This window comes from Melozone crissalis, unplaced genomic scaffold (genome assembly GCF_028551555.1).
Source record: "Melozone crissalis strain CALT ecotype California unplaced genomic scaffold, PUWL_Pcris_2 ptg000006l_1, whole genome shotgun sequence".
NCBI classification, from domain to species: domain Eukaryota; kingdom Metazoa; phylum Chordata; class Aves; order Passeriformes; family Passerellidae; genus Melozone; species Melozone crissalis.
In genome coordinates this window covers 16,948,003-16,974,628 of record NW_026535784.1, presented here as the reverse complement: position 1 = coordinate 16,974,628, position 26,626 = coordinate 16,948,003, and the positions used below count along the sequence as shown (strand labels likewise).

At 41.7% G+C, this 26,626-nt stretch overlaps 1 protein-coding gene across 2 annotated transcripts; it reads right to left on the bottom strand.

The window, feature by feature from the left end:
- Positions 1-1,705: 1,705 nt before the first annotated feature.
- On the bottom strand, positions 1,706-26,144 carry KLF3 (KLF transcription factor 3). 2 transcript variants are annotated; one of them, XM_054293663.1, is made up of 7 exons: positions 26,037-26,144; positions 22,001-22,039; positions 14,947-15,043; positions 9,454-9,949; positions 8,482-8,632; positions 3,993-4,153; positions 1,706-2,831 (listed from the first exon to the last, which is right to left on the bottom strand). In XM_054293663.1, the coding sequence occupies exons 3-7, from the start codon at positions 15,001-15,003 to the stop codon at positions 2,650-2,652; spliced, it is 1,047 nt and encodes a 348-aa protein (XP_054149638.1). In that variant the 5' UTR covers positions 15,004-15,043; positions 22,001-22,039; positions 26,037-26,144; the 3' UTR covers positions 1,706-2,649. The 2 variants fall into 2 exon arrangements, with proteins under 2 accessions (XP_054149638.1, XP_054149646.1); XM_054293671.1 differs by lacking the exon at positions 26,037-26,144 and adding an exon at positions 25,918-25,955.
- Positions 26,145-26,626: the final 482 nt, after the last annotated feature.

Genomic DNA, 26,626 nt, shown 5'->3' with positions numbered 1-26,626 from the left:
AATGAATTAACACGGCAAATAACCCAGACTAAATCATCTGAAGTAACTCTTAGTTACAAAAAAGTTCTGCTTTCAAGGTACTGATTTAAAAAAATATTAAAAAACATACTAATGAAAACATTTTATGTAAATCTCAAAAGAGAAACAGAGCATTAGAAAGAAATGTTCCTTAAACATCCTGTATTTTATAAATTTGCATTTTTAAGGTAGAAATGGGACCAGTTGCCATTAAGGTGCTTATTTTCTAGTATCTGTTTTGCCCCTCATCAACAGAACAGAGAATTGTTTTCATCCCAGGGTACTAAATGTCTGTAGACTTGTGACTGATGCTACAGGGCTCCCTCCACACAACCTCCCAGCCAGTGACGGGCCTGGATTCACAAAATTGCCAGTAAAACCAAGAGCAAATTCTGCTACCAAAAAAATGAAAAGTAGGAAGTCCACATTCTGGAACAGCTGCTCATTAATATCAGTCTCTTTCCTACAAGTTTCTCAATGTCACTAACCATCTGCCCTACCAAGAAAGAAAAAAGGCCAATTCATGTGCCGGGTGTTTCAGCGCCACACGTGAGCAGATGAGGGAGAGCTGTAGGACACGAGATGCAGCCCTGCCGAGGTGGGGAGGATGTGTGGAGCTGGAACAGAGCAATTGCTGTCAGAGCATTTTTCTACAGCAAGTACAAACCTCTCCTTCTCTGATTCCACAGGCATGTGGATGTCAGCAGAACAGCTGGTGAAGTCCTATCACCAAATAAAGGCTCTTTGCACTCACACTCTTGCATCTCCAAGACTGTTTGGGATTGGGCTCCATTGCTTATAGAAGCACAGCCTACCTGCTCCACAAGCTCAAACTTCCCATCTGCAGATGGACACTCCACCTGTCTCCTGCAGGGTTCTACCAAACTCTTCCTCCCCCCACACCTCCATTGTTGGCTGGGTTTTTCCAAAAGAAAGGAAAAGCTGACTTCAGTATGTTTAACGTACAGAGAATGGTGGTTGCCTTACATAATGCAAGGAAGGGGAATGTGCTTGTGTGTGTGTGTAGAGAAATACATCCTGTTTCTTGCAGTGCCACAAAGTCTGCCAGCCAGAAACCTTCCTTTCAGAGGATCCAAGACAGGAACATTTCTAGGGGCAACTGCAGGTTGCTTGAATTCAGTTTCTTTTAGCTATGTAGTTCTGTTTGCTAATGGGCATGGTTTTAATGCAATAGACACATCCACAGGGAAGCAGTTGTACCTTCCATGGAGAGACTACCAGAGTCACAAACCAGAATTGGATGATTTGGTATGTGCTTTTATCCAAAACAGATACATGACTCAATTTATCATCAGAAGTACTTCATTTCTGATGCCATCTTCTCATAAAAATATTGTGGATCAATAATTTTAAATACTATAGTGTATTACAGTGGTACTCAGACAGTACAGTTCAGAGCATTTTTGACTTAATGATTGCTATTTTCTGAAATACAGCAAAGACAAAAAAATTATTTAGAAGAAATGCAGGGGCATGATTGCAGGGGGATAATCTATATCCCTGAAATGAGGTGCAGCACGTTTCCATGAATGTCATTTAATGCCAAATCACAGGGGAGGTACCATAGACTCACAGAATCATAGAATATGCTGAATTGGAAGGGACCCATCAGGATCATCGAGTCCAACTCCTGGCCCTGCACAGGACACACCATGTGCCTGAGAGCCCAAAAGTCACACCATGTGCCTGAGAGCATTGTCCAGATGCTTAACTCAGACAGGCTTGGTGCTGTGACCACTTCCCTGGGAAGCCTGTTCCAGTGCCCAACCACTCTCTGGGTGAAGAACTTCCTGATGGTAAACCCCTGACTCAGCTTCAAGCCGTTCCATCCATACACTTGCACAGAAACCAGACATACAGAGTCACACAAAGTCTTCCTTTAACAAATCCACTGGGGCATTATGCAAGAAAAACAAGGATATATACTACACTATTATACAGATGACAGATGGCATTGGTTTAGATGCACAGTATTGTGTACGGACCAATTCCTGCCCATTTTTCTTCTTGACTGGGGTAAATGATACTATGACTCAATCCTTCTGTAAAGCAATTACACTGTTTAGATTTATTTCCTCAGTATTACTCACTGTTTGGGCAGAGGGGATTTCTAAATCAGGTGTCTTCCTAAAACTGTTGTATGAACCACACTGCAGAAATCAACACAGCTGGTAAAGTCCATTCATTGCATTGTTGAGCATAAAATGAGAGTGTATCCCTTACGGGGCACATAAATAATAGTCTCTGGCAAGGACTAGCATTTCGGATATTCAATAACATTTACTATTTTATCAGTATATGCTGGGTTGATTATATGAAGAAAACAACAAAAGCTGTTAGTTTAAAAATTCCCTTATTCACAAATGAAATACAATAAACATACTGAATGCAGAAAGGGTTTGCTTAGCATCCCCAGAAGAAAAAAAAGAAGTGTTCACATTCTTTAGGTCTGACCCGTGGCAAGGACATAGAAGGGTTAGATAACATCTGTTACTGACCATACGTAAGCTTTTAATGGTATAAACTCAGAGATCCAGACCAGCTGAATCCAAATTAAAATGCATGTGTAAAAAACAAAAAAGTGTGGCAGGAGTCAGGGAGAGAAGACATTCAGACTAGCATGTGGCGTTTCCTGTGAAGAGCGAGATGGTCCGAGCGAGAAAAGCTGCGGTCACAGTCTGGACACTGGAAGGGTTTGATTCCTGTGTGCTTGCGGAAATGCCGCGTCAGTTCATCAGAACGAGCAAACTTCCACGTGCACCCCTCCCAAGTGCATTTGTACGGTTTTTCTCCTGGAAAAGGAAACACAGAAGTGAGGATTTAAGATGTGAACACATCGGTTCTGATCACGCTAAATTCACACATAAATCTGAGAGATTCATTCTACTGCCTTGCTAAATTTCAGTAAGTACTTCAATGCTTACTCAAAAAGCCTCCAAACAGCTCAAAGCTGAAGAGTACTCTGTGCTAGAAACTGTGTAGTTGAAGTTAACTGACCAAAAAATTGCTACCTGCCACAACTTATTTTTTTATTGTTCCTCTCTCTGCCATATTAGCACTTGTTTTATATTATGACACCCAGAAGGATGAAGGTTTAAGCATTTCTCCAAGTATTTTCAAAAATGGGATCTCATTTTCTAGTTTGCTGGGGGAAAGGACTGTGCTACCATAAAGCACAACAGGCAGAAATCTTATGATTTCTAAAATTTATTGCAGTGTAAATGACTGGCATCATGGTTGCAAGTACCTCAACTTAAACTCTTTCTCTATCATTACTAATGTCATCCTCCTCCTTTAACACCTCTGTATTGCCCAACAGGTAAATGGCTGGCTTGATGCACAACAGAGATGAACTGGGCTCCAGTTTTCCTAAAAGAGGTACCCTTGTAAAAACCTTGGATGTATATACAGTCATTCAGCATGCAAAGATGAACATTTCTGTGGAGAGCAAAGATGGGGATATGTTTACTGAACACTCATTCAGATAAAAAGCATCACTGCACCAGTGGTTAGCATCTCCACAGAGCAGATGTGTTTGCATTTGGCACACAGTCCAAACTTCTGTAAATGGGCTACTCCCATAGAAATTACAGTCAAATTTAACAGTGATGTCATAGGTGAGCCAGTGCAATTTGAACTGATTTGGTGTTTGCAGGGTGTGCAGATTGAGTAAACTGCAAGCAACTGGACACAAAATGAGTGAAGAGCCAGTGAATGTAACACACATCAGCGTGCACTCTGAACCTGTTCTGGCTTACAGTCTCTTGTTGTAGGTTTTTCCTACTATATCCTCTGTCTTTTTCTCAGCCTATAATTATTTTCACAACAATGCCAGATCTACCTTCTGTCATTTTGTTATTTACACCTGAGGTCACCTGGCCATTAGCAGAAGTTACAAGCTCAGCCTATTTTACCACAGACTTGATGAAAGAGAAGCACAGCTATGCTCTGACCTGTATGGGTTCTTCGGTGAGCTTTCAGGTGGGAGCTTTTAGTGTAGACCTTGTTGCAGCCTTCATAATCACATCGATGTATTCTGCGTTTTCGTTGTGTGTCTGGGGATTCCACAGGTAAAGGTCTCTTTCCTGGCTGAACTATAACTGAAGGGTGATTCCTGCAAAGTTAAATTAATGTTAAAATCAAAAACATTTAGCACAGCAAACCTCAGCTAATATGATTCATAACAGAGCCTTTTATTCACTACCACTCTGTCTCTTGGCAGAAAGAACAACATTACATGCATGTCGAAAAATTCAACAGTGTTTAGCAAATTTTGTGTATTTTAGCAGTAATATTTTTAAATGTTTACTCACTTTGTGGCATGATGTAGCCATTTTTACTACTTCCTAGCTCCTTTTTAAAGCTTTCAGAGGAAAAACCCCATTCAACTTTGTGTTTTTCAGTCAAACCCAATTTCTTAACCCTGAGTGAACTTTTCTTGCATTTGTTCACTACTTTTTCCCCTTCAAATACAACTAATTTGATTGTAATTGGAAACAGCTATTCCATATTATTAAAGAAATTGTATCTTTAGGGTTTCAAAGCAGAACTCAATCTTTATTGTTCCAGCCACTCCTTTAGAATGTAATTAAGAATTTCCTGTTTGGTGCTGGCAGCAGGGTGCGGCCTCCCTGTACCACTGACGTCAATTCCTAAAAGTAGAGCTTAGCCTGTGTGGCACACCCACAGGATGTCTGAAGTTGTCCCTCCACCTTCTTAAACATAATTTTTCACTTTAGAAGCCCACAGGTACAGTGCAGGTAAGACATATATGAACTAAATGTGGACTTCTGCTGTAAACCAACCCATAAATGTTCATGTGTGCGAAAACATACAGGCTTCTTAAAAGCAGTCTTTGACTGTTGAATGACACCCCTACTGTAGAACGAGGACAACCTTGATTCTTTCTTCCACATCAATCTTAAAAAACTCATGTTTGTCAAAAAGGTACGTGTAGATTATAATGTGCAGATATTAGCATTCCTTGTTGCAAAGCCAGCTCCTCCATGCAACAGAACTTTCTAGAACTCTTGTCTGCTCTAAGTTAATGTATTTCACGTGTTTTTACCAATCAACTCATGTTTTGTAATACTGGGTTCTATTGGTTACTTACTCCAAGTTCCTTGAGGGCCTAATTTTCAGAAACATTGAATTCCTACTTCCCTCAGCAAAATAAAGGGCATGTGCTGAAGACAGAGAATCTTGTGCATGGCTTAAGAAGAAAAGATTTCTCTATGACCCCACAGCAGCAGGATGCGGATAACCGATGTGTGAAAACTTGAATTCTGTTACTGATTCTTTTCTTAAGAGCTAGAAGCTGGAAACTGGGAACCAAATTATCTTTCTTGGGTGGTTCTGTGACTGTTGGGTGATGTACTCTTCAAGTACACATTAAGTCTAGCTAAAAATATTATAATGGCAGGAAACCCCAGATGGTGATGTTAGACAGAGACACACACACTCTTAAATAAGAAGGCAGGGTTCTAGCTTCCAAAGAAACAGCTCTCCAAAGCAATGCTCAGTTTCAATGCAGTTGCATACCAGTCTTTTTGGAGAAGCTCAGGCTTAGGACAGAGAACAGACTTGGTCTAAATTATTATGTGCAGAGGCTAGTCCTGGACATGGTAACATCTGGGAAAAGGGAGAAAAAGGATATTGGCCATACACCATTTGTGATTTAGGTTTTCAATCTGCAAGTATCTGGAAAAAGCACTGAGAATGTCTCCTTTTCCCCTTATGGGAGAGGAGGCTGGCAAGACAACAGAATGTTATCAATAGTCACATAGGGTGTGGCAGTTTTAAAAAATGGTCAGGGTGGTGTCAAATTCAGAGGTAAATATTAAGTAAGTGCCAATAATAAAAGCACAGCCCTAATTCTTTCGTTCCCTCTTCCACAACTGGATGTAAGTTCATGTATGTACCATTTGGCACTATTCAATAGGTAAGAGTACCTTCTAAAAATTATATTAAAACTTCAACAGCTTTTTCTTCTTTACCACAGACCACACTATGCTGACAGCGTGAGTTAGACTTTGAAACTTGCATTAAGATATGTTTATGAGGCTCCTTATACTATTACCTCAAATTTGATTTCAGAAATAACTGCAGTTACTTCGACAATCAGACATACTAGAAAGTCCCACCATCCCCCCAGAAATGTCACCAACATTATTTTTATAGATAGATAGACAGATATAGATACCCAGATATAGACAGATATACTGCCAAAAGCTAATACTAAACCAAAATGAGTCACTTAAAAAGTCTTAAATAAGTCACTTCAGTGAGACTAAAGGTTTTCTATGCCCATTTAATGTGACTTAGGTGTCTGAACAGTACACTCTGGGCAACTGGAACCAAAGAATAGTGATAAAAAATTCAATGCCTAACTATAGCTCATAAAGCTGTGAGACAAAAACATTCTTTAAAAATAAAGGTTTAAGTATCTCATCTTATAACTTGTGTGAGTTGTCTATGTAATTTTTTTAATGATAAATGCAGTTTATAAATTTGTTTTGGACACAGCAGAATGTGAACTTGAAAGGGCTGGCTCCAGGAGCAAGAACTAGAGCTCCACAAGACAGCTTCCAGGCAATTTAAGCTGTTACAGTGCAAGGACAGAATCTCCATGAACATCACACTCTACATGGGCAAGCAGAGCTGATGCTTAGGAAACATGGACATACAAATGTTTTCTGTTACAAGCTATCTACATATGATACCAAATTTTATATTCTTTGCTCAGTGGATGGGTTTGCTGGGGAAACTACACCCATTGGGAAATAAATAATGCAAATCACTAATGCAGGTGACAAGCCTGCATAAGTCTCAGCCCTGGAGGAAGGGTGTGGTACCAGCCAGGAACAGCACTTACTGGTTTGCTCTTGTTAAAGAGACTTAACAAAGACAAAAAATAAACTGAACCATTTGATAGTCCTGACCTAGCAGCAGTTAGTTCCAGCTACATAAGGACCTGACTCCCTTGTGTGTCCATTATGGAAGGTAAGTTACTAACTAGTAAACATGCATGTTTACTATTTTGTGTAATAAACATGTATAAGGTGATTTAAAAGAAACAGCATATCATTTATAACAGCTTGCTGGCAGCCAATTGCCAAGAGCCTGCAGTCTAGGAGGTGCATCCAGACTGTTTGAAGACAAGGAGGGGTGCCCACAAGAAGGCTGCTGTGGAATGCAGCCAGCCCTGGTGCTGTGGTGTGCTTTTGAACCTCAGGGCCCTCTGCAGGAGGAAGAGGCAGCATTCTGGAGGAACTACACGAGACCACCCATCCATCCCATGCTTTTCTTTCTCTCTCTGAACCAACTCCCACTGGGTTTTGAGTGTCTGACTTGAAGCCCTCTTTCCCTTACTCTGTGAGGTGAGGTCAAACACAACCACCTCAAGGATGACAGTGAGCAAGAGGGAAGTGCAGAAATGGAGTGTGAGGTTCTATGCTGTGAGCCCTGCTCAGCTCCCACCTTCAGCTCCTGCCAGAGCCACGCTGGCAGCCTGCCTGCCTACCCAGGGCACTGCCTGCTGAAGGATGAGCCTGGCTCTAGGTCATTCCATGGTTTTAGTAAGCTGACAGGATTTTCCCCAGAAAAACAGGAAATGGAAGGGTGCCCATGGCTCCTCACGAGAGGAGAACTGAGAATTTTTTAATGTTTTCAATTAAAAGGTTTATGCTCCAGACCTAATTTCTTCTTCTAGCCCTTGACATTTCTTCTGCAAACAGCACTGTTTTAAAACCCATTAGATCTGTGACCCAGTTCATGCAGGGGCCCCAGTAACAGCTATGCCAGCACAATGAGTTAATACTGGGATGGAAAAAGTGGCTGTGAGGGAAGAAAGCTTCAGAAACTACTTGAGGTGCCAAAAAATCACCTACAGAACAATGGCCTCAGGTAAAAATGCAATTTCACTGATATACACAGGACTTGTAAGGCTGAAGAGGTTCTTCCCACCAAGCAGGCAAAATTTTTAATAAGACAAAGAGGTCCTCCAAGAAAAGAAAGTCACAACACTCATTTTAAAGAAAGGTATTTCAAGTAACATGAATAGAGATACCAGTATGAACTGTCTCTTAAGTTTCTTTCAATTTTGCTGCTGGTTTTACATAAGTAGGTTATCACTGGCTAATTGGGAGTCCTCCTTTCAGTAAATTGTGGAATTGTAACCTATCATCATTTTAGAAATGCAGGACAGAAATAGCATATCTATTGCAAGGTATAAATATGTATCAACTCCTGTACTGCTGAAGAAGGGGGAAAAGAAAGTTGAAATCACGTTTCACAGTGGCAGTGGTGGGAGGGATGAATGTGTGTTTTATTACACACTCTAAAGCACAGCAACAATCTTTCCCACTCCTCAGAACTGCTACCTGCTGTAGTGAGCTGCTTTCCATTGCTCTGCTGATCTTGGGAGCACTGTTAGCTACTTACTCTTGCAACATTACTTGCTGAGGAGACAATGAGGTCATCATTGGAGGTGACATTTGTTCAGGATAGAAGTCAGTCTTTGATGGTTCACTTCCTGGCTCTACTTTGATTGTTTTCTTCAGTGTGGGCTTCTCGTAAGACTCAATGACAGGCACTGTATGGCAGAAGGGAGGAGAGGGAAGGCAACACATAAAAATTATGAAGAGTTATGGAAATAAATAATATACAGAAAACCCCTATAGTTAAAACAAATCCATCAGTTCTACATTTACTGTGACAATACAAAATTTTTCAGTTTTAGTTATCTCCTGATAACTATGACTCAAAACATTTCTATTAATTTTCATCAGTCTGATGTTATTATCAGTCCAAATCTCAGTAGATCAATAGTTTATGTAGATCCAAACAAGAGTAATGGAGCTGGTGAAGGGTCTGGAGAACAAGGCCTGTGAGGAGCAGCTGAGAGAGCTGGGATTGTTTATCCTGGAGAGAATGAGGCTCAGAGGAGACCTCATCACTCTCTGCAACTGCCTGAAAGGACAAGAGGAAATGGCTTCAAGGTGCACCAGCGGAGGTTTAGTTTGGACATGAGGAAGAATTTCTTCCCAGAAAGGGTGATTAGACATTGGAATGGGCAGCCCAGGGAGGTGGTGGAGTCACTGTCCCTGGAGGTGCTCAAGGAAAGACTGGCTGTGTCACTCAGTGCCATGGTCTGGTTGGAAAGGTGGTGTTGGGTCACAGCTTGGACTCTACGATCTCAGAGGTCTTTTCAACCTAATTGATTCTGTGATCCTATGACCTTGGTAAGTCTGGTAAAATATTTACACAACAAATTCTATGCCTGTTTATTCTGGAAGAACAGAAATTACTTTCCACTTCCTAAAATATCAACAACCCACAGAAACCAAGTGCTTGGATATTTATCTTATTTTGTGGAGATGAGGTAGCATAAAAAGCAATTCTGACAACACTGACCTTGCATGCTACTTGGAGTTTCCATATCATCTGGGAGAACTGTGGACACCATGATGGGCTGCTGGAGATGGGGAGCATACATGAAAGGAACTGGCTGGACCACAACAGGCTGTATGACCGGGAGTATCCCAGGGCTCCTGAGTCCATGGCGTGAGAGAGCAGCGGCCATTACAGGAGGGATTGTTATTGGCATGGAAAGAGGCTGCACTCCTGGGGGTGACGGTGTGAATTTACTGAGAGGTGAGCTGGGGGAGGACAGAGTCAATCCAGGTGAACTTCTCCTGTGCACAGTCTGAAATTTCAGTGGGGAAGGAGAACTTCCAGTTGAAGGCGGCGAGCTCCGTTTATTTACTGTAAGGTCCACTGGCTCCATCTGGATCCCATTTGATAGTCCTTCAGAGCTGGAGTAGAATTTATTGTGCAACATACTTGGTGTAGAATAAATGACGCCGTATTTGTTTGGCTTCATTTGGTCCATGTAATTGGATGGGTATGACTGTCAGAAGGAGTGGAAAAGAAATACAGAAAATCAAATAATACATCAACACATAGAAGCAGCTACTGCTGAAAAAGAAAGGCAGCCAATAAAACAGGCAAAATGAAAAAGTTTCAAGAAAGCACTTTTGATGCAGTTTCTAAATAAAATGGAATTAAATAAAGCCTCAGATTCCCCACACAGGAAGTTCAGTTCTGATTCACTAACTGTTTCAGAAGCAAGTAAGACAGATTATGAAAACAAATCTTCAAGGCTTATTCAACTACTTTTTCCCTTTAAAATTGCCTGTCATGTATTCATGCCTGCACATTTCTTAACTGACCTGGGAGATAATCTGCTATGCCAAGCATATAACTGTGTGCTGAGGATCATCAATTCTGGAAACAGGGGAGCTCAGCTGGGCTTAGAACTGCAAGTAATGGGTCCCAATCAACTGCTAAAGTAATTGAAAAACAATCACCACTAAAGAAGAAAATTATGAATTTGAACCCTACAATCAATACAAAATACTCAGCTGAACTATATAAGTAATGGGTGAGTAACTCAAAAGTGCAAAAGGTAAAATCTAAACCTTTCTAAATGATTTTTTGAGATATAAAGCCGTTAACAAGCCAGTGTAATTTTGGAAAATGAGTACAAGGATAAACATTTGGTGTGCTGGAAGAATAATCCTGTTAGTGGTAGCTAGCAGTTCCCATTACAATATAAACCCCAAAGCGAATCTTGGCTATGTGACGATCTCCACAATTTAGTTATAATTTATATATTTAAATATAGATACGTATGTATGTACATATGTATTACAAAAGTAAAACACACATATCTAGTGATTTTTGTAAACCCAGAAGTATTAACATTAGAGTGCAGTATTATTAAACAAATATCCAGACCAATACTGTATTTAAAAACTGATGTTGTTTACTAACTGCTAACTCACAATGGAAACTGATGTGATGCTCTAGCACAGCAGTGAGACAAAGAAAATGCAATGGACACAATTTTTTAGCTGTGTTGTCAGCTTTTTGAAATAAAATGTTATCTTTGGATTTCAGGTGGGTAAACTAATATTAAGAAACTAATTACTTCTTTGGCACCAAAAGTATTTTGATGAGTGGGATTAAAAAAATGTTCAAAATGGTATAAAGTGAAACATCAGAAGCATAAAACCATTGTATTTTTATAAAATTATTTCCATAACGTTTCAATTCTTTTTCTTCCTGGGGTGAACACTTCTGTCAATACATCTTCCTGGTTTCCTACCTCTGTCTTCCCTGTGAGGAAACACTTCATTTTAAATGTCAATGGTAATGGGAGGTATTTTTGCAAAATGACACAAATATAATTTTCTTCTTTTCAGTTACTGTTTGAAACACTGAGTTTAAAAAATATTAAATTTTCCTCCTGCATTCGTAGCACTGTGATAGAACAACAAAGCTGAGTCCCTCAGTCCATAAAACATTCAAATAAAGCAGCACACAAAATGGTGATTAATCTTCGACAGTAAATATTACATTAAAATCTCTGCAAGTTATATATTCTCTTTATGACTATTCTTACAAATTCCATCTATAGAAACATTCATCTTTGATGGTAATTGGTTCATCAGAATTTTATTAAATGCCATTATTGCAAGAAGTACTGTCTGTAGACTTGCCAGAACTGCTGAGCCAAGCTATGAAATTATCAGCATTCTAAGTGATGGAGACCATTAAATATTGATATAATTTAATATTTAACAGCATTTGGTATCTATTAAATTGGATCAAATTATGGGCATACCCAAAAAAATTTAACAGGTAAGGAACATTAAATACTTCTGTTAAAACTCCTGTTATTGGTTTACAGTAGAGTTCACCCAGCTTTAACGAACCGTAAACATTCCACCACTAAGCATCAGTGCATTTACAGTGCTGCAGGTTTGTCAGGGATGATCACAATGTCACTGCCTACGAACTTCTCTTCCATTGCAAGAATGCTAAAAAGGAAAAAGCTTGTCAAATGTAAATCTCCAGGAATGCTTTTGGCCAATGAGTCTATTAAAGAACAAGCATCCCTAGCTGTATCCTTATCCTGAAAACCCCTGGTGGGAATTCAAGGAATAAGTGTCTGGATGCTCACAGAGCTTCTGTATTCTTCGATGGGGAGTGATGACGATTGTGATTGATTCTGGTGCACAGCCTGCAAAAGGGTAGAAATGATGCTGGAGACTGGACAAAAACTGTTTATTCCAATTCAAACAAAAAAGGCACTTGTTTCATCAAATGGTAACTGGTCCAAATGTTTTAAAAGTCCTTTAAAAAGTCCTCACAGCAAATAGGGAGTCCTGTAGGTAAGACATGGGTGACTTTGTCAGTGGTTCATTAGGAACTATCATAATATATGTTCAATAATTCATTTCAATAAATGGCATGAGCTGTTGGTAGAGTGATGAAATAGTGTGGGTGCAAGCTTCAGTCACCTGAGAATATAGTTAATCCTTTCAGCCACACACCCTGAAATACAGTGGTGTCAAAACCATTACTAATTTCCTCCTACCCCTCCAACTACTGTGATGTTTTAGAGACACAAAGACTTCACACCTACAGTGTAAAGAGTACACCTACATTCAGAGAGAAGAGTGAGATATTCCCAAGAGGCTTAATTTAATTTGGCCTCTAATGATTCTACCAGAATGAAAGATGCAACACAAATAATCGTGATTGCAGATTTCCTAGTTATGTTAGCCCAGTCTGCTCTGCTTAGCATCTCGCAATGTCAACATGACAGTTTCTCTCTCATTCCGCCTCCTCAAAAGGTGTTCAAGAAAACTAACTCACTTTCTCATTTTCTCTCCACATCACAATACCTCCCTTTAGAGGTGTCTCCAGAGCAGTTTCTGTTGTGGCACCAGGGTTCCAAGGAAGCCACAAGACCAAGAAGGGCTGGGGAGCTCAAGGGTTTGGGGCTAAGCAGCCTCTGTGTGCACAGAAGCTGAAACACACATGGTCCTCAGCCTGAGGGAAAACAAAGTAGTGTCCAGTGATGGAAACTTCACTCAGAAACCATACTTTCCTCTGGACTTTCTGCTTTTTCTTTTCTGCTTTTTTTCCCCTCATGCAATGGCAAAAAGAAAAACATACAGATGTGGTAAAATGCTCTGAGTAGTCTTTAACAGCTGGTCAGAGTGATTACACTGACTTATGAGAAGACTCCAAAGGTCCAACGCCACATGCCATGGAAGGCACCACATCACTGGGAGAAGGATATGGTACAGAATAACCAATATCTGGAACTCCAGCCTTGAAATGCACTTGGCTCAGAAACACTCCCTTGTTTTTCCCACAGCAGTTTTTCCTTCATCTGTTGATCTGGGAAAGACTGCTCACTCCTCTGCTGGTGAGCTTTTTGAGGGACTGACCTTGCCCATCTGGCAGAAGCACACAACTGCTTGGGGCACTTGTGTGTCTTGTGCAGAACCCCAAACCATTGCAGAACCTTCTTTGGGAGATGAAGGCAGATGTGCACAAAAGGTGACCCAAAAGACAGCAATGACACTTCTGTAAAACTGGCCTCTTTTCTGATTTCAACAGACACCATTAATAATCTTAGATTATAGCAGATAATCACCACTAATCTTAATACAGTTACACTGTAACTGTAATTAAAGTGACAGGCTGGCCAATACTAAAATTCTTTCTTGACCCAAATATTGGAATTTGTCATACTTTCAGTGACAGTTATTTTTCTATCATTACTCTTCAGCAAATACAGCCCACAAAAGTCAAACTGTAATTTTGAAATGGATATAAACTTAACTTCCAGAAGTGCTGTTAATAGCCCTGAAGAAATCAGACGGCTTAGAGATGCATTTAAATTTATGAAAATTACTCTTTATTTTAAATAAAACAGGAAACAATATTTTCACTGAAAGATGCCATTCAAAGCACAAGTTTAATGCACTCTGAGTTATGTACACTGACTTCACCCTTTTAATGGACTGGACTTTCTAGGGGTGTGGCTTCATGTTACACTTAATCTGTTATTGCAGGCTAAAAGCTGAGAGGGGAGGTTCTCTCATGCTCCTCTCTCTCCCCTTGCTCTAACATTGAGCAGCTGCACAGAATGAGTCAGATCAGCTTCCTGATCTGACCAAAAATGAGTATTTTTGGTGGGTTAGCAATTCTGACTATTCAGTGAGCTGATCCAAAGGTTCCAAATCATTCTAGGACCACACAGCTCTTCAGTCACGCAAAGGAGACACAAAGCTGGTGAGGAGGGAGCAAGGTCAAAGCCTTTCCTTTCAGCCTATATCATCACAATTCTCACTGTACTGCTCCCACCTACATGTCCCACTGCTGTTGCTTATTAGACTTTTCTCTGAGATGACCCTATTCTCTGAGTTCATGGAAAATTAACCCATTTTTAAAGAAGTAAAAAGTGTAAGTAAGAGGAATGTCTCCTCTTCCCCTTTCCCCCCGCCCCCGTCCTAGTTCTCATTTGTTCACTTGGTAAAGCAGTGCAACCAGTTTACCCAAAAAAGCTGGGTTGGTTTGGGTTTTTGTAGGATTAATTTCCTGCTGTTTAGAGCAGAGCTAGCCACAGGCACCTGTTACCACAACCAAGAGAAAAACAAAAAAAGGCACAGCAAGAAGCTGTTCACTTAGTTCAAGGGTGTAACACTGAAACCACAGGCCATTGCCACTTCACCATGAAGCGTGGCAACTTAATTTGAGCCCACCTCCATGAGTAGCATGAGCCACAGAGATGATATTTACAGAGCAGTGGCTCAGGAACACAGGGATGCTCCCTCCTCTCATAGGCAACTGCTCAGGTTAAGGCAATAAATTCATAAACTACAGAAAGTTCTCCCAGAACGTGAATCTGATTGCACTAAGAGCAAAATAGAGCTTCACATGCTTTCCTAACCTAGTCCAAATCTTAATTACATCTCATTATGAATTTAAAGGTGGAAAAACTAGAGAGTCATCTTTAGGGCTAATATATTTGAAAAGTCTTACCACTGAAACAGGTTCCATGGCTTCTTGCTTGATAGGGACTGGGTCAAACATTAGCATCTTTTTTATTCACCTGTTCTGATGCCTCTGAGTTTCTGTCCTGCTGGGGAAAGACAAGGTATTAGAAAGCCATGGGAAATACCCAAATCAACTTTCTGAATTGTAGAGAATTTACTAGTTTGTCAGATTAATGTGAATATTTATCCATCTCTAACAGAGATTTTTAAATCTTTGAATTTATTGCAAGATTTTTCTTTCCAAATTACTATTGAAACAAAGGGACATCTGTTCACTTTAAATGAAAGGCAAATTGAATTTTGTTGTGCATGTCAGCACACCAAGACCACAGAATTTTCACTTTCATTAGCTGTCAAGTGTTTTAACACATCAGAGTTTAGACCACACATTTCTCATCAGCATTACAACCTCAGAATAATCTTGTTTATACAAGTGAACTGATTCTGGAAAGGATCTTTCTTTCCTAAGAGTCCTAACAGAAACACTCAATAGATCACATACAGTGACACTGTTATCAATGCCAAAAAAAAGGATTAAAATTCAAGACTAACTCGGACTACATTCAACGTGCTACAATGACTTAACAGAGAAAATGCACCAGTTACTAGATATTAGTTATTATCAAGATAATAGATCAGTTATTAAATAATAATAATAATAATAATAATAATAATAATAATAATAATAATAAAGATAATAGTTATTATTAATATAATAGATTTACTGACAATTCAACAACTTTTTGTGCTAACAGCACAAAATAAAAGCACTTTAAAAAATCTGCTTGCATTCTGTGCAGTTTCAGGATTTTTTTCCTGTAGTGTTCAACCTTACTTGGCCAATCCCTAAATGCCTGAAATAAAAGTATTTAGCATAAAGCATGTCATAGCTCTCATACTGCACATTTGCCATGGTCATCTTGGAAAGATACTGGGAGGGAAAGGAGATACCCATTCTGGGTAAAGCCATAAGGGCACACAATGAAACTAAGTGGGAGCAAAGGGAATTTGCTCACAATGACATTGAGATGTTGCCAGGCTGTTTATAAATCACTCGAGGTTATACATTATATGACTGATGTCCAAGGAGCAAGCTCTGACCCTACCCCGCAGACTCCACAGCCCTGCCTGGGGGCGGCACGACCTGGCTCAAGAGCGAGGACAGAAGCAAATGACACAAATTCAATGTGGCCGGTAGATGGCACTGGAAAGGAGCGAATACAGCCGGACTCCAGCACCGGCAATTCACCCCCTTCAGCAGCACAGGCTGAAGGCTCACCAACACATTTGTACCTGTGGCTGGGAAATTCTCCCAGAAATGTAAATGAATATTTAAAGATGGACCTGCTCAAATTAAAACAATTCTAATAGGCCTATGCTAATGAACAATTCTGCAGTTAACAAGTGTTTATAGATCAAAATTTGTTAAGAGAGACAGCAGGAGTTGTTACAAGTCTACCATTAGTTATTCAGGTACATAAATAAAGTTTAAAGACTTCTGGAAATATATTACAACAGTGTGAGCTTTGAATAATGGAAACAAACAAGTCTCAGAGTAAATTATAGTATCTTCATAATTTACCTTATAAAAGTTGAAGGCCTGACAAAAACAAATTGCAAAACTAAAGTGAAACAAATGATGCAGCTAAATGAAATTTCCAGTTTAGTATGTAGTTTTAGTTTGGGAGCAGTGGTGTAAGATAGCACTATGTGCTGAAAGTTGTGGTAATTCCGTAAATACCTTAAGCATGTTCGTGAGAAGATTCTTAATTATACTATTTTCTTTGAATGGTTATCATTTAGATAACTGTTACCTAGTTATCTTTCTCAGGTTTCAACAAGTCACACAGCTAGAACTAATGTTTCAGAATACTGACTTCCCAGAAATATGTCCACATATCTCTGCATCACCCATATTCTCACACATTCATCTGCACTGTGGAAACAGAGAAGTTGTGCTTTTAGACATGAAAAAAGCTTACAGTAAAATGGAGCCACTCAGAGCTCCTATATAGGAATTTGGAACTAATCCCTTTCAGCTTTCCAGAAACTTTTGATTTTTAGCTTCTATGTGCATAGATAAAGTAACACACCAGTTTGTACTTTGGTGAAGGAAGAAAGGAAAGAAAGAAGAGAAATAGAGGGAGGGAGGGAGGGAGGGAAGAAGGAAGGAAGTGTCGGAAGGAAGTGTCGGAAGGAAGGAAGGGAGGGAGGAAGGGAGGGAGGGAGGGAGGAAGGAAGGGAGGGAGGGAGGGAGGGAGGAAGGAAGGAAGGAAGGAAGTGTCGGAAGGAAGGAAGGAAGTGTCGGAAGGAAGTGTCGGAAGGAAGTGTCGGAAGGAAGTGTCGGAAGGAAGGAAGGAAGGAAGGAAGGAAGGAAGGAAGGAAGGAAGGAAGGAAGGAAGGAAGGAAGGAAGTTTGGTTGTTCTAAGTGAATGCAATGATGCTCATCCTTTGTGTAATTTTTGTAACTCTAAAACTGTATTTTCTTCAGTTCAAGAATTACTCATTCTAATCTTTTGCTCCAAGAAAGTGTGTGAAAAGACACTTGATACACATTTCACGTGTCATGCTACAGATTTCAGTGTTTCCTGTGATAGCTCTAAATCACTGTGCAGGAATTAAATTGACACAGACAACAGGAAGTGCACTACCCTGAACAAAAGTGAAAAGTAATTCTCAATCTTTCCCAAGTGCAGTCATCTAAGAACAGCAGAGGAAAACTTTACTTTTATGTAAATTTACTATGCTGAACCAGACTACAGGAATCATATCATATTACTTTCATTACATATCACTTTATCATATTACTCTTAAGCAGGTTTCTTTTTCCCATTTTATAGTCACTGGAAACCAATTTTCAAGAACAGAAAATTAATTAAGATGCAACACTTGGTCCTGTAGGACTGCTACAGTGTCAATACAAGTCAGCTTTGGATCTGGCATTTAAAATTTAGCTCAAAATGATGTATTTCTAAGGCTGTGTATAAACTCACAAAAGACTCCTCTTTGTATTTAAAAACAATGCTCCAAATTGATAGCTTGGACCACACTCGTGAGTAAATATGTGCATGTACACTCACACACAAATAAAGCATGGTACTACTAAGAAGCAGGTAGTTTTCCCCAGTATATTTGTAAAATCATGCCTATTAACTCAAAACTTCTCAGTCTTTCTCTCCTAAACATTTGAGAAGGGGGCAATAGGGAAGGTCAATAGTCTTATCTGTTTCTATTACAGAGGAATGAAAAAACAGTTGGGTTCTACTTTACAGAGTGATTTCAGAATCTACTTGTATGAAGGTCTGCAAACTGTTTAGTATATACAAATAATTTCTGGAAAATCAAAATACCATCCCTCATTCCTGAGGTGCTCAGGAAAAACTGGTGAGGTGACAACAACATATTCATGTTAAATGTATTAAAAATAAGAACTTCTGTCTTTGACTTTATTAGGTAAACTACTTTGCATTAAAGGGTTTTCTCATGCGAGTTAAAAGAATTTAATATGAATGTAATCTGAAACTAAATAATTAACTGCAATCCAGTAAGCAAACATTCCACCCTCTTTTTTTTTTTTGCTCTCCCTCTTTTTTTCTGCTAACAAGCCACCCAGTTTTACTTTCTTGCCTCCTCCCTTTCACTCCACCCAGTGGATCTCTGCCAAGTCAGTCCAACTTGTCCAAACAGGACCTGGCTTTTGATAAGATTTTGCTCACACCCTGTACTTCAGAAAGACAAATGAAGAAACTGGGTTTTGTATGCAAATAGGGACAGGTGCAAGGTAAAGTCCAGGCAAAGTCCCTCAGTATTCCCCTATCTGAAGTCCAGTGAGGACAGCAAGCCAGAAACAACACAAATTCTGTCTTTGTGATCCAGTATACAGCAAGGCATCCATTCCAGGAGGGAAGTTAATTATCATTAGAGCTCATCACCTTGTCAGGATTGAACACTTGTCAATATTAACTTCCTGACAGGTGTATGGTTTATTGTTTCAGAGACATAATTAAGATTAAATGAAAGCTGAAAGGTACTCAAACGTGTATTCTGACAATATGGATTATTTACCCTGGATGAAATGTGCAAAGTGGTTAAAGAATGCACTCAGACTTCACATCTGCACTGCAGAGCAGCTGGAAAAGGGCAACTGCAGTGCAGCTACTCCCAGCAGCCCTGCACATCTACCTTCAAGGTCCACCAACTGCAGACCTGTTATGAAAGGAAAGGGTGGGGTGGAGGACCAGTTTTGACTGTGCACGTCCAACAACAAAGGTTTGTTCTAATATAAAGCCTGTGCTCTCATGAAATACCTGGAAGAGCAGCCCATGACTGACTTTTGCTGCAGACAGGGGTGGTGACCATACACTCTGCCCCTCTTCACTCTGCCTGAGAACATATACCGGGTTATTTCCTCAATCTTTGTGCCCGGAGGAAACAAAGAAATGCTGCCCCATGCACAGCAAGTTTTTGTCTAGAAGCTTCAAGGTATGATTGTTATTGTCAGTATAATTACAGAAAAATGTAATGGTATCTGCTAAATTAGCACTGCATGAGTGCCCTCTGCAAGGAACTGCAGCTCCTGCAGCACTGTTTGAATCCAGCAGCAAACATTATCACACTGCTAAAGCTCTTCAGTCCAAGCACTCTGGGACTCAGACCTGTTGCTCTGAACCTATGATTTCTGTGAACCTCAAGCCAAACTTCCTCTGATACAAGGGAGAATCAATAGTACCAGAGGATTCTCCACTGATGAAATCCAAAAGGGAAGGGAGGTTTTCTGAACCCAGGTGAAAAGCTGTCTTCAGTGGAACCTCCAAAGAGTTTGACAGAGAGGAACCAGTTTCTGAGACAAACATTCCCTGGAGAAGGTAAAAAAGCTGATTTCCAGAGCTCATAAGGTATTTGCACTTTACTGTACCAGTTGCTCATCAAGACCTGAGTCAGCAAAGAAGTGTTTCTAATGTTCCATTAATTTTAATGGGAAGTAAGCAAGTGCTTAACTGCACTTGACCCTAAAATAGCACAGACAAAGAAGCTCTCCAGCTCAGCCCAGCAGTCAGACTCAGCCAAAGCACCAAAGGTCCAGACGTGGTGCTGTGGGGAGAGACCAGAGCAGCCAGACCATGAGGAACAGAGCAGAAGGAGAATCAGGAAGAACGAGCATGCCAAGAAAATGTTCTACTGATCAACAGCTTTCTGTGTTTATTTGCTGGATTTCCACTGGGTAACAATAATAATTGTTGAAAAAGTTAGAGTATTTTGTAAAAGAAAATGGTACCTAGGCAAAAATTTTCTCCTCAAAGTTTTATTGATAGGCATTAAGAAAAAGAGCATTTCTACAGAATTCTGGTATTGAGTATTTCAAACTCCATTTGTTTCTTAGCAAAGACTTGAAAATCTTTCATCTTCCTCCTTTCAGGACTGCAAGGAGGCTGAAAAACCTGTGGTTTGTACAACTTGTGCATCATAACTTTGTTGATGCCACCTTTTTTGACCTGGAACTGCTTTGACATGTAGCTGACCAACTAGTACTTCAATTAAATTTCTGCTAATACTGTTGCAGGCTTTTTGAAGCCATGTGTCTGGAAATGGCATTCTTGTATGTAAAAATCTCGGGAAAAAATGTTCTTGAAGTGCTCGTTAAGGAAATATCTTCTTTACCAAGGAAAAATTGAGCCCATGTAAACCCTGTTCAACCTTCAGTTCTACACTCACTGAACCTAAGAGGAGAACCTCTTGAGGAACCTCCATTAGACAATATTCTCCCTTATCAGGGCAGACTGCTGTCTGGTTTCCTGTCTCAAGCTACTTCTTAGAAGGAGAAACAGTCTAGTAAGGATAAAAGATCAGACTTCTGAAAACAAATGAAGTATGTGGAATGGTATGATAATCTTTCCCTTCCAAACTGAGCTTCGCTTTTCTTGTTGTGTTTTTCTTAAGAGGTTAATTTTTAAGATAATTTGAAAAGAGAAATATTAAACCTTTTAATTGTGAGGGGAAAATGACAGAAAATACTGTTCTCTTATGAGAAGGGTTCTGCTATTTCAGGAAACATGAAAAAGAGATTCAACATTTTAATAGCATGGCAAAGAAAAGAAAATCTAATCCTAAAAAAAGGAAGTATACATTTAAGAATAACAGCCTAAATTATAGATTTGAACAAGAATCCAAATACAGGGCAAATGGTGATGAACCTCTATGAACCTATGGGAATTAAAAAAACCCCAAAACAAGCAGGAAAAAGAGCTGGACAGTGTAGTGAGCACAAACGTGACAGTGATCAAAGTAACTTAGACTCTTAAAAGAAAAAGTGGAAACTCTGTCATGTCTTCATGGATCAAGCTGGTTGGGTGGTAACACACACGGACTGCATGACAGACAGACCATGCGTTTGGTGGGAGGGTTTTTCCCTTCTGAGTTAGTTTACTATTTAAAACCTGTTGGAGCTTTGTCTTTCCATTTGGCTGATCTACACTTACACTTTCTTCCCCTGGGAGATATCACCTACAGCTACAAAACCCTCAAAGGAAGCTTTGGCATCAAGTGACTGCTTCACAGGGAAGAGTTAAAGCTCTCCTAAAACCAGCTCTGCCAAACTTCATATTCTGGATTGGAAGCAACTAGCCTCGGAATGAAAACACAAAGATTGAATGCTGACAGCATAAAAGAACTCTAAAAGACCTCCTGTTAGCGGTGTTAATTAATATTTAAAAGTTGGTTTACAAAAATTATTGTAATTTTAACCTCAGTTCCCTATTTTACAGAACTTCTGGCTACAAAAAGGTGTGAACCACAAAATTTACTGCATTTATTATACAGCAGTTTCCAATATTAAACACAGTTAAATGCAACTCTTTTCCTCTGTCACTGGGAAAAAAAGATTAACTGTTTGAAATCTTGGGCAAATTAACAGTACAAGAATTAAAATATATAATTGTGTTCTAATGGGTAAACTCGTCCATGGTGTTCTAAAACAAACAGAAATAACAACAAAATAAAAACAGCTGGGAGCAACACATTAAAATAATCAATAAACAACTTACCAAAACGGTGCAGCCAAATACTTCTTTTTATCTGGATTTCTGAACAGACAAAAAAGAGTTTGCTGTTAATTATGTGCACACAGTCCAATAATTATTTTTTTCCACATACAATTAAGCTCTGAAAGAAGTTTAAAGTGTGTACTTAGATACTTCCTAAAGATACCTTCAGTGATCTCAAATAGCTAACTTGTAGCATCCAGAAGAGCAAGAGCAGGAACTAAAAGACTACTTTAAAAATGACTGGAGGGGAAAAAAAAAGAGGAAAATGAAAGGGTGGAAGTAATTCTGTGTGTACAGTAACCATGCATATATTCCAGGCCATAAGAAACACAGAAGAATAAATATCATGCATTTTCATCCAGGGCACACTGAAGTTAATGCAAGTTTTTCTCTCTATTTCAGTGAGCTCTGGCCCTTTAGCTCTTCGGTCAAAGTAACAGAAATATTTATGTTTTTCTCAATTTCCTCTCAATTTCTCACTATGTCTGCCTGCAACAGGGTGAGGGGGAAAGATAAATATAAAAACAGGAGTAAAACAATTACTTTTATGCCTTCAAAATGTAAAATGTGGGACAGCAGTACTTGTTAATGTCAAAGAAAAGTTAGACAGCAGTGCCTCATTTTCTGTATTACATCTGGAAGACAATGAACCTTCTAGCCTGCATAAGGGGAAAATACTAACTTCTTTTGAGATTTGGAAATACAAAGTGCTCATAGTGAGCCGTTCAGGTTGAGCAAGGGCTGAAGTCAAAACCCTCTCATAACTACAAGCCTACAGAAGTGGTCTTTTTTCTCACATACACTCTTTATACATCAGTGCTACTCTGTGACTTTAATGGAGCTATTCCAGATCAGCTGATGAGCAAGTGAGAGCAGAAAACTGGCTCACAACTTTCTGGAGACCTGAGTTCAAGTTTTCAGCGAACAGAGCTCAGAACTCCAGCTCACCCCCAGAAGCGCATTGGAGTGGAAGGGGCGTGTTAAAGGTTAACTTGGAACCCTCGTTATGACATAACACAGGCATCTTAAGCAATCCCGAGTGTGTAGAGACGTGATAACTCATCGGGTGGGGATTGGGAGTTGAGGGGCAGTGACAAGGGGCCTGGGCAGGCTACCGAACTGCCAGAAAACAGCCTGAAACAGGAAAGAGCACCACATATGCCACTTGGAATGTGTGACGCAAACCCCAGCCTTGAAACAAAGAACAGGAAACAGCTCTGCTGGCTGCGCTGGGGAGAAAGCACAGAGAAACATTTAGGCGGCCCTCCCTGACCCTATATTCATGAGCAGCTGGAGTCCTTTAAAACAACAACAGTGGGTGGAGGTGTTTGTTCATTGGGTGTGAATAAAAACACTGTCCTGATGCAGGGGACCTGCCCTATTTACAAACAGGCTCCCTTAACATGAGGGAGCAGGAGATTTTAAGACACCACAGGTCAGGAGGATTTGCTGAAACCTTCCCTTAGACCAGGTGGTTTATTACTGTATTTATGCCAGTAGCTAAACAGAGTTCTGGCCTCATGACATCAGACGCAGCACTCAGCCTGGCAGAAGCACCTTCTTCCCAGAGAGCTGGGGGATGAGAATTGCAGGAAGGATTTCTAAAGCTTGGGGCTGCTCCTGGACAGTGGGTCACTCACACTCAATACTGCTCCATAGCTGAGCACCAACGTCACTCACAGCACCCAAGAATATTTTTCTAAGCCATTACGTGCTTAGCCTAACACATCCCTGTTTTCATTGCACTCAGACTTCACTTCAGAATCTGATTTCCCATGAATTTACTACTTTTATTTTTGAAGCGCCCACATAAAAAGCTGAGTAAGTGATGCTGAAGCAGAGGAATAGCACAACTTGTCTAGATTTCATGCAGTAGAATAACTTCAACACTTGTTTTCCTTCAAAGCTGTGGGTTCAAATACTCTTTCTTGTCTTAGATACCTTGCATCAGTAATTTATACACCATGGGTGGGACATCTAATATTATCAAATGTGAGAATGTTACAGCAAATTAGGGGATGAGTACCACAGCAACACCAATGAATGCTGTGGGGTTCCAAGGCTGGAGTTTAATAATGAACACGGGGTAAAAACTGGCTAGTACAGCACCTACACAGCAAGGTGCGAGTTTTATGCCGATATTATCAGTTCCTTACTTCTTCATACTGAATAAGTGCAAATACAGGTAATTTGGTGATTGTATAACATCTTTATTATCACTGAGTCTTCAACTCATCTCACTCACACATCTTTATTTATATGAAGGCTTCTCTTTTGGCTACACAGATGGTGACTGGGTCAAACGTTCACAGTACCTAAGGGCTCCCTCGCAGCTCTGCAACTTGGAGGAAGTTTTGCTTGGATTCTTAGGACAGGGAAAGACCATTTAGCATTCTTGCCTGCCTCCACCCCTCACCCTTACCCCCAGTCTCTCTTGTGATCTGTACCACAGCTATAACAGCATGTGTAGAAAAAAAAAAAAAAAAACAGAAACATTTGCCCTTGTGAAAAAAAGGCTACTCAAGTCAGCTTTGGGTTTTTTATATTTCAATACTAGGTAGTAACAATAAATTCCTAAAAATACAAGGTGAAAAAAGCTAATCTGAAATAAGTGTCTTCTGGGTCAGGTGAGATTATCAAATCCAGATATAAGTCATCTCCCACAAGCACCAGCTGCTCATACGATTATCACACCGGTATCTTAAAAGTATTTGATGGAAAGTCACTAGTCAGAAGACATGCAAGTCCTTCTTTTCAATGCAGGTAATGCATATTTATGAATATTAGTTTAAAGGAAGTCAAGTCTTCAGAGCTCTCCTATGGGCTACTCAAATTCAGCTTTTCCCAACAATTAAACCTTCAGAGTTCAGTTCCACAAACAGCGACACTTCCTGAATTCTCAAAGGCGAGGAAGTGAATAAAACAGTGGACCACGCATGTACAGTACCTGAAGCAAAAGGGAAGTGCACAGAACATCTTTAAGGTATTTTTTAATGTAACTCCTGAATGACCACTTAAGCTATTCTGCACTAGGTCTTTCTCCCGAGCTCCAGACAGGTGCTGTGCTCTCCCAGCGCAGGCTCGCCTTGCTGAGCCTTCCTTTGCCAGGGCCCCCCTCGCTGTGCCAGGCACTCACCTGACAGCCGTCCGAGGCAAGTAACTCCTACTCCCATTTCGGTTAAAAAAATAAATTAACAAAAAAATTAAAAACCAACCAAACAAAAACCCTAAACAAAAAAAAAAGAACACCAACAAAAGACATCTAGCAAAGGAAAGGTTATTTCTAACTCCACACTTCGCTGCCGTGCTGTCCCACGTTTTACCTTCGCCTGCATGGCGGCCAAGCGGTGCTAAGGTGACGTGACAATGCGAGGGGCAGGCTTCAGGAGCCGATTTCATCCTAGACTTCACCAGGAGTTAAACGGGGGCCGTGGCGCTTGCCGATCCGCTCCGGGAGGAGCACGGCCCGGCCGCCAGCTCCTGCCCTGCCAACTACCGAGCGAGCCCGCTATACTTTCCACCTCGGCTTGGTCGGGCACTGTATCCCGCCGGGATCCGATGGCACTTCAGTCTCTGCCCGAAGTCGCACCCGTCCCGCCCCGGCGAGAGGCCAGGGGCCGCGGCCGCGCAGGGCGGGAGAGCGGCCCCGAGGGGCGGGCGGCCCGCGGGCCCTCCCGCCGGGGACAGGCGGGGGGAGGGCCGGGGACGGCGCCCCCCGAGCGGCCCCGCCGGCCACACAGGTGCGCTGCCCGCCGGGTGGACAGCGGCGGCCCTCGGCCTCCGGCTCCCGCCGGCCGCACAGCGAGAGTCTCGGGGAACCCCCGCGGCGAGCTCTGCTCCCCCTTCCCCGCAACCGCGGCCTCACGGAGACCCAGTTCCCGCCACCCCCGGCTTGGCTGCGGCTCCCGCGGCATCACCTTGCCGCCTGGGGCTCCGCGCTGCTCGCAGCGCCGGGAAAACTTTCCTCCTCCGGCACCTCCATCCCGCAGTCAGCAGCACAGCCCGGCCCCCGCATTACCCCCGCCCTCACACTTACGCTCGGCAGGCGGTGCGGAACGCGCCGCGATTTTCCGTCGGCTCCCGCAGCGCCGGGGGTCGCGATGGGCAGCAGGGGCGCTCCGGTGGGACCGAGGCGCGAGGCCGGCGTGTCCCGCGTCCCCGCGGCTAAGGAGCCTCGGCGGTGTCTCGGGGTCTGTGTGCGAGGAGGAGCTGCCCGCTCCCGCCCTCCGCCCGCTCGCCTTCCCCACGGGCTCCTGGCACCGGGCCGCGCTGTCACATGACGCCGGCGCCGCTCGCCCTGCCAGGCTCCCCGGGCCGGCGGGGTGAGTGGCGGTGGGAGGGTCACGGCAGGGAGCGCGGCCGGGCGGGTCCCCGCCCGCGGGGTGGAGGCTCCGCCGAGGGGCCGGGGCGAGTCACCGCTCACAAACAGCCGGGCACGCACTGACTGCGCGCCCGCCCTGCCTCCCGGGGGCAGACAGCCTCGCACAGACACTAATTATCCCCAGCAGCCCGGGAAGGAGAGGGGAGGGGAGTGGGGCCGCCCCACCGACAAACCTGCCGGTCCAGCTCCTCCTCCCCGCCCGTGTGTCAGGCAGAGGCGTGCACCTGGCAGCGGCCCTGCGGCAG

Excerpts from the sequence above, each read along its gene's own strand:
- KLF3 (XM_054293663.1), bottom strand. The coding sequence starts at position 15,003 with ATGCTAATGTTTGACCCAGTCCCTATCAAGCAAGAAGCCATGGAACCT. Across the intron at positions 9,950-14,946 it reads CCATGGAACCTGTTTCAGTG|TCATACCCATCCAATTACAT; the intron begins GTAAGACTTTTC and ends TCCTTCTGACAG. Across the intron at positions 8,633-9,453 it reads AACTCCAAGTAGCATGCAAG|TGCCTGTCATTGAGTCTTAC; the intron begins GTCAGTGTTGTC and ends TCTGCCATACAG.